The sequence below is a fragment of the Myotis myotis genome, unplaced genomic scaffold, assembly GCF_014108235.1.
Source record: "Myotis myotis isolate mMyoMyo1 unplaced genomic scaffold, mMyoMyo1.p scaffold_m19_p_4, whole genome shotgun sequence".
Taxonomy (NCBI): Eukaryota; Metazoa; Chordata; class Mammalia; order Chiroptera; family Vespertilionidae; genus Myotis; species Myotis myotis.
Genome location: NW_023416346.1, coordinates 91,981,362 through 91,993,760, shown reverse-complemented (window position 1 = coordinate 91,993,760; position 12,399 = coordinate 91,981,362). Strand labels below are relative to the sequence as shown.

At 42.4% G+C, this 12,399-nt stretch overlaps 1 protein-coding gene across 5 annotated transcripts in view; it reads right to left on the bottom strand.

Annotated features, from left to right (window-relative positions):
- Positions 1 to 6,345, bottom strand: part of VSIG4 (V-set and immunoglobulin domain containing 4) — a 41,729-nt gene extending 35,384 nt beyond the window's left edge. For 3 of the 5 annotated variants that reach the window (XM_036305456.1, XM_036305458.1, XM_036305457.1), the window contains exons 1-3: positions 6,162 to 6,343; positions 1,878 to 2,234; positions 893 to 1,174 (exon numbers count right to left, since the gene is read on the bottom strand). In XM_036305456.1, the coding sequence (XP_036161349.1) occupies positions 893 to 1,174; positions 1,878 to 2,234; positions 6,162 to 6,219 (697 nt within the window). In that variant the 5' untranslated portion in view covers positions 6,220 to 6,343. Of the gene's footprint in view, positions 1 to 892; positions 1,175 to 1,877; positions 2,235 to 6,161 lie in introns of all 5 variants that reach the window. The other 2 variants (XM_036305455.1, XM_036305459.1) reach the window with 2 other exon arrangements.
- Positions 6,346 to 12,399: the final 6,054 nt, after the last annotated feature.

Genomic DNA, 12,399 nt, shown 5'->3' with positions numbered 1-12,399 from the left:
GAGCCAGTTTGATGACATTCCTTATATAGAGCTATCCTCAGAGGATAGTGATTTTTAGGAGGTTCTGATGACAATTCCCTAAAAACAGTTTGTTCCCAAAATGTTTTGAGCAATGGCAGGCTTGTGGGAAAACACGTCTTCCCTTCTAAAGAAATCTCTTGGAAGGCAGCAAGACTCATTTAGATATATCATTGCTGAGCTGTTCATTTAAACCCCTGCCTACTATATATATATATATATATATATATATATTTCAGAGAGGAAGGGAGAGGGAGAGAGAGATAGAAACATCAATGATAAGAGAGAATCGTTGGCTGGCTGTCTCCTGCATGCCCCCTACTGGGGATCGAGCCCACATCCCAGGCATGTGCCCTTGACTGGAATCAAACCCTGGACCCTTCAGTCCGTAGGTCAACGTTCTATCCTCTGAGCCAAACCAACTAGGGCCCTACAGTCTTTATGTACACAGTTTGTAGTATTCCCAGGATAATGTTGTAAGAAATAGCCAGACCTTGATTAACCAGAGTTAGTCTTCATTGACACCTGAACTAGAACTTATAGTTGGCTATAGGAAAAGGGAAGAAAATTGAAAGAAACTATGTATCTAGTAAATGTCACATTCCCCTTTACCATCTTTATTTTACCTACAGCAGCTCAAGTATTATCTCTTGCCCTATTTCCCCCAGTCCAAAATTTTTCTTTCTTTGTGATTTTACAACCCAATACCCCTCCAGCCCCCCGCCCTCACACACACACACACACACACACACACACACACACACACACACACACACATATATCAATCTTTCTTCTCTGGAATAGACATTCTACTGAGGTGTATCTAGAATCAGGTTGTCCATGGATATGCTCACCAGGAGAGAGGTTTGCTCACCTTTGACCACAAACTTCACAATGTTGCTGCATTGCTCAGAGCCTACCCGGCCCTTAGCAGTACAGAAATAGGAGCCTGAATCAGCCAACACTGCAGCCTTGAAAAGTAAGGTACTCAAGGATGCTACTTTGATGGGTTCTGAGTTGTTAGCCTGTTCCTTGTACCAAACATAACTGATGGGAGGAGAACCCTGAGCCTGGCATTGAAGGCTAATACTCATTCCCTGGAGCACTGTGAAGCCATAGCCATTGCCAGTTGTCACTGTGGGCTTGGAAACAGGGACTGCAAAGGGAAGACAAGAGAAGAGGCTCTGGTAAGTTACAAGAATATGGGAACACAAAACTGAAACATATTTTCAGGGTATAGGGATATGTACATATCTGCAAAGGGAACTAAAAGGGGGTCCTGACTTTGGAAGAAAGAAGCAAACAGGACAATGTAAATAAAAATACCTTCCTTTAGAAGATTAGGTACTGTTTTGTATTATCTGGGTTTTGGACTACCTGTAGTTAAAAATCAACTGACTGTAAAAAGATAATATAGCTTTTTTTTAAGCTCTAGAAGTTTTGGGATTATTTAGCCTTTGAATTACAGGAGATATTTGTAAAATTATCAAGTCAACAAAACTCATCTTAGCTGACCCTTGCATCCCTGTCTCCAGAGCTTCTCTGTCAGCATAAATTCAATATCCAATATCCTGATAAGATATCCTCATTTTTATGAGTTTTAAGACCCAGAGCCCAAAGAGGACAACAAAGCTATGGATGCAAGACTTTTTATGACACTCAAGGAGTAGGGATTTGAAGGCCAAGAATCCTTCCCAACATTTTTAAAATTATGCCATGAAAGTATTCCTGTGGATACTTTGCCTGTACACTTCCTCTGATTAGAACAAATGTCTCTGGGTTTCTCAGGGTTTCCTAAGATTATAGTCTTCTATTGAGTCGTTGCCTATCAGTACTTTCCTACCCCCTCAGTGACTCACGTTTCTGGACGCGAAGCTCAATGATTTTATCTCTCACCACTTGGTTGCCATTAGGAGTCTGCCAAGTGACTTCACAAGTGTAGTGGCTCCGGTCATCCATCTCCAGGGTCTTTAGTTGGAGGGACACATCTCCTAGAACTTCACGGTTAATGTGCAGGCGGCCCCGGTACTTTGCTTGCTGGATATGATCTCCAGAGGAGTCACGTAGGAAGATGGTGATTGGGTTTGAGTCACGTCGTACCAGCCACTTTACCAAGACTTGGGTGTAGCCTTTCAGAGGAGCAAAGGTGCAAGGAATATTCACATCCCCTTTCCAAGGTCCTGTCACACTCTCAGGTGCTTCAAGGATGGGATGGCCTGAAGATGGGCAACAGAAGAAGAATACAGACATAGATGGCACACCCACCTGGGAGCTAGGGTGGCTCTTTTCTACTAATCTTCCTCCAGCTGTCCCAAATCTCCCTTTTTCCTAAAATCATTCTCATACTCCCCTCCTGGGGAACAGAGCATAATTCTGCTCTGAGGACATCTAGAGCAGCTGAAAATGCCTTTGTCTATGCATATGTATGTCTTCCCTCTAATCTTGGGGAAACTACAAGACCTGGCTCACATTATCCTCTCTGGGAACTTGCTGGGGATTCTCACATAGATCACTCTGTTCTGTCAAGAACAAGGACAGCCAGTCCCAATTTCCCAGTCCTGGAAGTCATTTTTAGCATTGGGTCAAACATAACTTTTCCACCTCAGAATAAGGTTATGGGACAGAGTTCATAACCAGACTTCTAATAATCTCATGTTATTCCATTTTCACTTTTTTTCTTCCCCTCTCCTTTCTTCCACCCATCCTTTCATCTTTATCCTCTTTGTCCTCCTTATTTTTAGTGTTCTTTTCTCCTCTTCTTCCTACTTGTTCAGTAGTAGAATAAAGAGAAAGTATATGGTAGGCACAGGGCATCACAAGAAAGGTAACTTTTTACCATTTCTCAAGTACTTTTATTTACAAAGTGAAGGTAACCTCAATAGCATTGACTTACACATTCCAACAATCCCTGTGGTACTCAGAGAACCTAAAAAAACATTGAGTAGGAGTGCCTAGTAAATTCAGGAGGGTAGTGAAAGGCTGCATGATGAGTAAGAATAATAACACCAATATAAATCCAAGGTCTGCTCTACCATATATCTGTCTGTGTGACCGTGGGTAAATTGCTAAACCTGTCTGAGCTTTATCAATAAAATGCAGGTGATAATAAACCTTACACAGAGGATTACTATGAAGATAAAATGAGCTCATAGGTGTTAAAGCACCTAGAATAGTGGTTGGCATTCAGTAGGTGTTGGATAAATGCCAGTTCTGTCCCATGTTTCAAGGGAAACTTCTCATATTTGTCTTGATTCTTCTTATCCTACAGAAATCTTCACTATGTTTTCCCTAAGGTGGATAGATCAATTAGATTGGATCATAGTCAGCTTTAATAATGACCTAAAAGAGAAGTTAAGGCATGATCAGGCAAGGAAGTCACCCTTCACAACCTGATGGAACCCACCAAATTATGGGCAGGTAATAGGCCATCCCTGGCTTGTAGGGTAGCCAAAAAGCACACAGTAGCCTCTGCCTCCAAAAACAGGGCTGGCATGGAAGTCAATGTGAATTGTTGGCCAAATTAACCAATACTCCTGACTTTCCTGGAAGATTGGTTAGGGAAAATCTATTTCAGGAAAGCCTCAACACTTGAGTGGATGCTCTACATATTATAGAGCCATGAAAACCACCAAATGGTTAGGTACTTAGTACAACAGGTCTTGGGGGACCAGGCAAGATAGTGTTTTAGAGATTTCTAGAACTGCATACATCTAAGGGCTTTTATAAACCACTTAGTCACATTCCCTCATGGTACATATGGGCAAGGCTGAGGCTCAGAGAGAGAAAGATAATTATCTGAAGTGACACAGATAGCAGGAACAGATCTTGGCCTCAAGGCCTAGAATAAAGGCTTTCAGAAGCTACTGCCTTCTTACCTTCTTAACTTATTAAACTTATTAAGGGGTTTCTGGCTTCAGTTGTGGCTAAAGCCAGCAACCCCCTTACCTGGGCCTACTTGGCATGGCTTAAAGGGATGTTATCCTATGATTGGATAATATCCCCTGACTGCCTGGAAAAGAATTCGCCCATTTGTTGGCTACTTTCTAAAAATATTTTCCTAGAACTTTAGAGCCTTGTTCTTTTCCCTTGGGAAAGAATTGAATTGTATTCAAATATTAGCTCCCTTCAAGAGAAATACCAGGGATGAACATTGACTCAAGAGGCTTGTTGGAAAAGGGTTTAACTTTAGAAAGAGGGAAGAATATGGGGCCCATTCTAGTCCAGGACCTGGACTTAGGGAACAAAAGTCTGGGGCCTGTGTAATGGCCTTAAAGAAAGGAAAGACCTAGTTTTCTGGGTGTGGACCCTTTTACAGAACTCAGTATGGATCCCTTTTTGAATCTTGTTCCTCCTACCATAACCCCACATTCCTGTGTCTGGCCACTCTTCCTTTTTTGTGTTGCCTCCTAGATAGAGTATTAACTTAGATAATAAATGTTTATAAAATTTTATAATGTTCATAAAATTCAAATATTATTATTTATTTTTATTATAATTATTTCAACATGTGTCTTAAGCTTAATAGTTGATTCAAGCCCCTAGAAGCTTTTCAGAAGTGAAACCAAATAGTCCTAAAGAGCTGTCCAGTTGGCAGGATCCTTTGAGGCCAGCTAACATGATCCCCTCACTGTACAAATGAGCTGGGTACGCTAAGATCCAGGGAGAGAAAGGCATTATTGGCCATTCAGTATGTCCTGAATCTCAGGTCTTATACTGTAAAACCCTACACTCAAATGAAAGCCCTGCTCCAAGGTTTGGAGGACCTCAGAGTCTGGGGATGACACAATAAACATATGAGCTCTCATGTGCATGCCTACACATGATTTAAATTTAACTTTTAAAAAATGTTTCCATGAGCCCCAGCCCTGCCTTTATGAGTTCCACCTCAAACCAACACATTTGAAGAAAGGTAGGGAAGTGCACTGTAAAAGGTGTTAGAAAATGAAAATATTGTAGTTCTAGAAAGAACACTATTTATAGGAACATTAATTCTGCCACCAATGCTTTTCCCTTTTAGGTGACTTAATTCTAGCTTGAAGTTCTAGAATTTGATGGATCATAGAGCCCCAGGATAAGATAGCCTTAACTGAGTCAGCTATGGTAAGCTGGATTCTTTCTGACCGTACAAAGGACACACAGTTAATACCATCCAACCTTTATATCTAAAAATATGAAAGAAGCAGGGGTGCAGCAAGAACCCCTTTGACCTACCATAGGTTGCATTTAGTTATTACACAGTCTTATTTTCTTAACAGACTATCTCAATTCTCATGGAAATAAAGATGGAAGAAGACCCAAGGAAATAATGCTACTATGCTATGGTCAGACCTCTTTAGGAATATGTGTCCAACATTAATTTCCCATTATTACCCCAGACAATCTTGGCCATGTTGACAGGGAAGTGAGTTACCCAAGAAGGTGGTAAGAAACTAAGTTCTGTGAAGACAAGTTGAAGGATGTGGGGCTGTTTAGCTTGAATAATAGATGGGTCAAGGGGACATGATGTTCATTCTCATAAATGTTAAGGGCTGTCACAGTATAGAGGAAGCAGATATGATCTTTGTGTATCCAAGAAACAGTGCTGGGACATTTGGAGAGAAGCCACAGGGAAGTGGATTTAGTTTAATATCAGGAATAACTTTCTAACAGTTGGAGATTCCCCTGAATAAACAAGATGGCCTGGAAAAGTAGTGAACTAGCAGTCACTGGAAGTATAACAGTGAAGGATGACTCAAGATTACTTTTAAGGTCATATCTAGCTCTTCAACAACATTCCTTCTTTGGGAGATATGTGTATGAACAGGGATCAAAGCCTGAAGTTATAATGGTAGAATTTCAGTTGAAAGACAGCAGATGGTGGAGGGATTTGGGAAGCATTAGGTACCTTCTGAATGTCCGAGAGATAAAAACAAGAACCATAAAAATATGTGGATACTTTCCATTTCTTTACCTCCTGGATCCTTCACCAGCCTTCAACTACCTCCCTCTCTTCTTACCAAAGCTGAGAGAGTCTGCAGTACTGGCTGAGAAACTCCTGCTCAGCAGAAATAGTCTTTCCTCAGTCGGCATTCAATGCCACCGCCCACACCCCAGTCTTTTGCCCATACCAGCAGTAGCATCCAGGCCACAATTTTCTGCCTTACCATAGGTGACCATCATTAGGTGGCCCAGGAACAGCAGACCCAGCAAGAGCCCCATCATAGCCAGAGCCACTTCTGTCCTTTCTTCCTGCCTCCTGCTGTCAAAGAGGCTCGAACTCCTGATGGCTGCCAGTGTCTGTGCCTGCTCACTTCCTTTCCTTCCCTATATCTCTCACTTGACTCCCAGTCCCATCTCACATTTCCCTTCCTTCCCTATTTCAGCACAAGTCACATGAGCATTCCCCTCCCTTCCTTGCCTGGGGTTGGAGGTTTGATGGTGAGTGAAGCAATTTCTCTCCCTGCTAGGGTATTGACTTGACTTCTGTAGAACCAATAGGGCTCTCTGGCCTTAAAGTTCCCAGGATGTGTTTATTCTGGGTTTCCTACACAAAACATATACATTGAGGGTGACCTTTGGGATGAGTCTGCTTCCTTCAGTATTGGAGTACTTACCTTTCTGGTGGGCCTAGGGAAAAGAGATCAACTTTGCTGGCTGGCGCAATATTCAGCCTCATGATGTTAACTCCTGCTTGCTCAGCTGGATAAGGATATCATGGAGGAATATACCCCTATATCTAATACAGTTTACATTCAATATTATTTTGTATTATTTTCAGGTGTACAGCATAATGGTTAGACAGTCATATGCTTTAAAAGTGCTCCCCTGATATTCCCAGTATTCACTTTATACCATATATAGTTATTACATTATTATTGACTATACTAGAGGCCCGGTGCATTAAATTCATGCACGGGGGGGGGGAGGTATTGTCCCTCAGCCCAGCCTGCACCCTCTCCAATCTGGGACTGCTGGCTCCTAACCACTCGCCTGACTGCCTGCCTGATTGCCCCTAACCGCTTCTGCCTGCCAGCCTGATTGACGCCTAACTGCTCCCCTGCCGGCCCAATGACACCCAACTGCCCTCCCCTGCTGGCCTGTTTGTCCCCAACTGCCTCTCCTGACAGCCCAATCCCCAACTGCCCTCCCTGCTGGCCTGATCACCCACAACTGCCCTCCCCTGCCGGCCATCTTGTGGTGGTCATCTTGTGATGACATGGGGGCGGCCATCTCGTGATGACATGAGGATGTCGCATGAGGGTGCTAAGGCCACCTAGGCTTTTATTAGTATAGATTCCCTCTGGTGTAATTTTCATCTCTGTGACTATTTTGTCACTCCAATTTATGCTTTTTAATCAATTTTTTCACCCAGCCCCTCAGCCCTCCTCCCCTCTGGCAACCACCAGTTTGTTCTCTGTATCTATGAGTCTGTTTTGTTTGCTTGATTATTTTGTTCTTTTGATTCCACAAATAAGTGAAATCATATTTGTCTTTCTCTGACTAAAATATTTCACTTAGCACAATACCCTTTATGAACCACTTTCTCTTACAGTTTCATCTCTTTGGTGGGAAAGGTTCCTATTAGTACTCATAAGGGATCTTTTATTTATTTTTAAGGGAAAATTAAGTCTATTGGACTGAATTTTTCAACGACTTTCCATTAATACAGATCCCTGACTGCAAGAGAATGACATTAAGCCTCCCAGGAAGCTTAATTGTTTCTCTACAGGCTCCAGAGTTACTGTAAGTCCACCAGCACTTTCCATCTAGGTTTGGCACTGCCCACAGTCTATGAAGCTTCAAAAATAAAACATGTTAAAAGGAGGAATTCATTCAACAAATTCATACTGACTTCTAAGTAACATATAATCTTACCTTTCTTTTTAATTAGAGGAATAACAGACATCTTGATTGGAGGATGGATGTGCTTTGCAATAAGGTGGAGTAAGACTCCAGAGGGAAACATTATCTCTTTCATATGCTTGCCAAGGGGTGATTATATACACATGATTGGAGGCTCTGCAATGGCTAAGAGGAGGCTCCAGGATTTTAAGCCTTGAGATTATCACATGGAATTCTGTCAATCTCCTCTGATTCCCAGATTCAATCACCCTTGTCTAATTGTCCCTTGCTTTTTGGTTACTTCCTTCAGTTCACCTCTCTGGATCTTCTAGTCATTCTTCTTGAGTCCTTACTCAGGGAACCTTGAACTTTGTAATTTCCAACCAATACCTTACACCACTACCACCATATATCTACACACACACACACACACACACACACACGCTCATGCCCCCCTCCTCCCCCCCCCACACACTTTTCCCTCTACATCAGGGATAGGGAACATCTGTCCCATGGGCCATATAAGGCCCAGAAAATTATTTGGTCTGGTCCTGCAAAGGCATTAGGAGTGAATTAATTAAATGTTTGACCAAATATAGCAGACTAATTTTTAAGTTGATAATTTTGTATGACCCACGAATGATGTTATAAATATCCAAATGGCCCTTGGGGTAAAAAAGGTTCCCCACCCCTGCTCTACATGATGAAGATCTGAAGGCCCATGCTCCATTAGATTGATCTCAGTTTCGCACTGGCCTGGTAGATTTATATGTTTAAAACTACCCTCTGGCCTCTTGTTAGAACCTCCTAGATCTGAAGATAAATAAATATACAGGGGAGCATGTATAGCATTCTTCTGGCAAAGACTTCCAGTCCTACAATGGGCTCCTTGTTGAGCAAGAAGAGCACTGAAGGGGAAGTCAGGAAGCACAGAGACAGACCTGGTTCTGCATTTACTTCATTCTGAGACTTTGGCCAAGTTAAGTCTCCCTGGACCTCAGCTTCCCTAATTTTAACATGAGCACTATTAGACTTGATGTTTGTATCTCTTCAGATATTTTAAAATCAAACTATACATATAATAACAACTATAGCAATCATAGATAATATTTTTATTATTTGTTTAAACATATATGGAACACTTTTTATGTGCCAGGCATGGGACAAAGACACTGGGCACAACAATGATTAAGACAAACTCCTTCAAGGAGCTCACTGTCTAATACTAAAGTATTGATTAAACCAAGGCTCAGAGTGGTAAATGACTTACCTAGTGAGATAAGACTAGCTAGATACTTGGAAATGGGGGATTAGAGCTGGAGAGAGGGCAGGGTACAACTAACTCATCATAAGTGAACTACTTTGATTGAAGAGCAAGGCTACATACAGAAACATATTATAAAATCTGCTGGCAAAAATGTTAAAATAGTTTCCAATTTTTACCATGATTGAATTCCTGTCTTGCAATCAATTAAGCCACTACTTGAGGGCATTTCCACATTTGCCCCCAAAGGCTTGGGACATGCCACTGGTCCCCTGAAACACAATAACTGAAAGTATTTTGAAATTCAGGTCTAGCATTCAGAATCATACTGAAATTCTTTAATTAAATCCATTAATTTTAATTGTAGAGCATATTTATGATACTTCTACATGTAGAAGCTTGGAAAATAATTCTCCTCTGACCCTCATTCAGAGGAATCTAATAAGTTATAGTTATCACAGAAATTAGAGAATTTGTTACTTTCCATATATACATTTATTTGGATTATGCAATGGGGAAGATTTTCCTTAGAAATATTTTGTAAGTAATATAAATGTTATGCAGATATATACAAAGACATCACATTTAGATTCTTGCGTACTCCCAACCAATGTACAATAGCTAATTACAGACATGACCCATGTTAAGGCAATTTCTTTTATGATCATTAAAGAAAGGGGTAGAGTTTATGAAGAACTGTCCATTTCAGCTCTGACCACCTGTGGTTTTTTTTTTTGTTTTTTTTTTGGCGGGGGGTTGTTTTTTTAGTTCCTGAATATATATATATATATATATATATATATATATATATATATATATATATATATATATATATATATTAGAGGCCCAGGGCACAAAAATTTGTGCACTCAGGGGGGTCCCTCAGCCTGGCCTATGCCCTCTTGCAGTCTGGGACCCCTCGGAGGATGTCCACCTGCTGGCTTAGGCCCTCTCCCTGGGGGATCGGGCCCAAGCTGGCAGTCAGACATCCCTCTGGCAGCCCGGCAGCCCTCAGGAGATGTCCACTTACCAGCAGGGAGCAGACCTAAGCTGCAGTCAGACATCCTTAGTGCTGCTGAGGAGGCGGGAGAGGCTCCAGCCACCACTGCTGTGCTGGCAGCCGTCAGCCTGGCTTGTGGCTGAGCAGAGCTCCCCCTGTGGGATCGCACTGACCACCAGGGGACAGCTCCTGCATTTAGCATCTGCCCCCTGGTGGTCAGTGTGTGTCATAGTGATCAGTCATTCCCAGTCGTTCTGCTGTTAGGGTCAGTTTGCATATTACCCTTTTATTATATAGGATAGAGGCCTGGTGCACGGGTGGGGGCCGGCTGGTTTGCCCTGAAGGGTGTCCTGGATCAGGGTGGGGGTCCCGCTGGAGTGCCTGGCCAGCCTGGGTGAGGGGCTGATGGGTGTTTGCAGGCTGGTCACACCCCCTTCAGGGTGGGGGTCCCCACTGGGGTGCCTGGCCAGCTTGGGTGAGAGGCTGATGGCTGTTTGCAGGCTGGTCACACCCCTTTCAGTGTGGGGGTTCCCACTGGGATGTCTGGCCAGCCTGGGTGAGGGGCTGATGGCTGTTTTCAGGCTGGTCACACCCCCTTCAGGGTGGGGAGTCCCCACTGGGATGCCTGGCCAGTCTGGGTGAGGGGCTGAGGGCTATTTTCAGGCTGGCCAAGCTCCCTGGTGACGGAAGCTCCCAGCCTGTCCTTTTTTTCTTTTTTTTTAAATTCTGGGATTTATTTACCTTCTATAATTGAAGTTTTGTAGCCTTGAGTGGAGCTCAGAGCTGTCCAGGGTGGGCGGGAAGCTTGGCTTCCTCCATCACTGGAGCAACCAAGCCTCTTGCTTGCTCCAGCTCTGTGGCTGCCGGTCGCCATATTGGTTGGGTTAATTTGCATATAGTTGTTCAGATTAGCTGGTGGGCATGGCTTAAGGCATAGCAAAGGTATGGTCAATTTGCATGTTTGTCTTTTATTAGTATATATATATATATATATATATATATATATATATATATATAGTATTATAGATATCTCCCATTGCCCCTTTATCCCCCTCTTCCAAGCCCCCACCCCCTAGGTCTTCATCCCCTTATTGCTCATGTCCATGGACTATGCATAAGTATACACGTTCTTTGGTTTATCTGTTCTCATCCTCCCATCCCCACATCAAGGTATGTCAGTCTGTTGTATGCTCCCATGCTTCAGGTCTTATTTTGTTGGTCAATTCATTATGTTCATTAGATTACACAAATAGGTGAGATCATGTGATATTTGTCTTTGTCAGATTGGCTTATTTCACTTAGCATGATATTCTCCATGTCCATCCGGCTGTCCCAAAGGGTAAGAGATCTCTCTTTTTTCGGCTACTAGTATTCCATTGTGCAAATGTCCCACAGCTTTTTTATCCATTCATCTACTGAATGACCATCTGTTTTTTCCCCCTTTTTTGAAAATGAAGTGTATTTTATTTTTTTATTAAGTTATTACATATGTGTTCTTATCTCCACGTTACCCTCTATCGCCCCCACTCATGTCCTCACCCCCTGTTGTCTGTGCCCATTGATTAGGCCTATATGCTTGCATATAAGTCCTTTGATTGATCTCTCGCCCTTTCCCCCACACTCCCGTACCTTCCCTCTGAGGTTTGATAGCCTGATCGATGCTTCTCTGTGTCTGGATCTGTTTTAGTTCCTCAGTTTATGTTGTTCATTATATTCCATAAATGAGTGAGATCATGTGGTATTTATCTTTCTCTGACTGGCTTATTTCACTTAGCATTATGCTCTCCAGTTCCATCCATAGTATTGCAAATGGTAAGAACTCCTTTTTTACTGCAGCATAGTATTCCATTGTGTAGATGTACCAAAGTTTTTTAATCCACTCATCTACTGATAGGCACTTAGGCTGTTTCCAAATCTTAGCTATGGTGAATTATGCTCCTATGAACATAGGGGTGCATATATCCTTTCTAATTGGTGTTTCTGTTTTCTTGGGATATATTCCTAGAAGTGGGATCACAGGGTCAAATGGGAGTTCCATTTTTAGTTTTTTTTTGTTTTTTTTTTTTAATTTTTATTGCTTAAAGTATTACAAAGGGTATTACATATGTGTCCATTTTATCCCCCCGCCCTAGACAGTCCCCTAGCCTCCCCTATTCCCCAATGTCTTATGTCCACTGGTTATGCTTATATGCATGCATACAAGTCCTTTAGTTGATCTCTTACCCCCCTACCTCCTGCCCCGCAACCCTCCCCGGCCTTCCTGCTGCAGTTTGACAATCTGTTTGAGGCAGCTCTG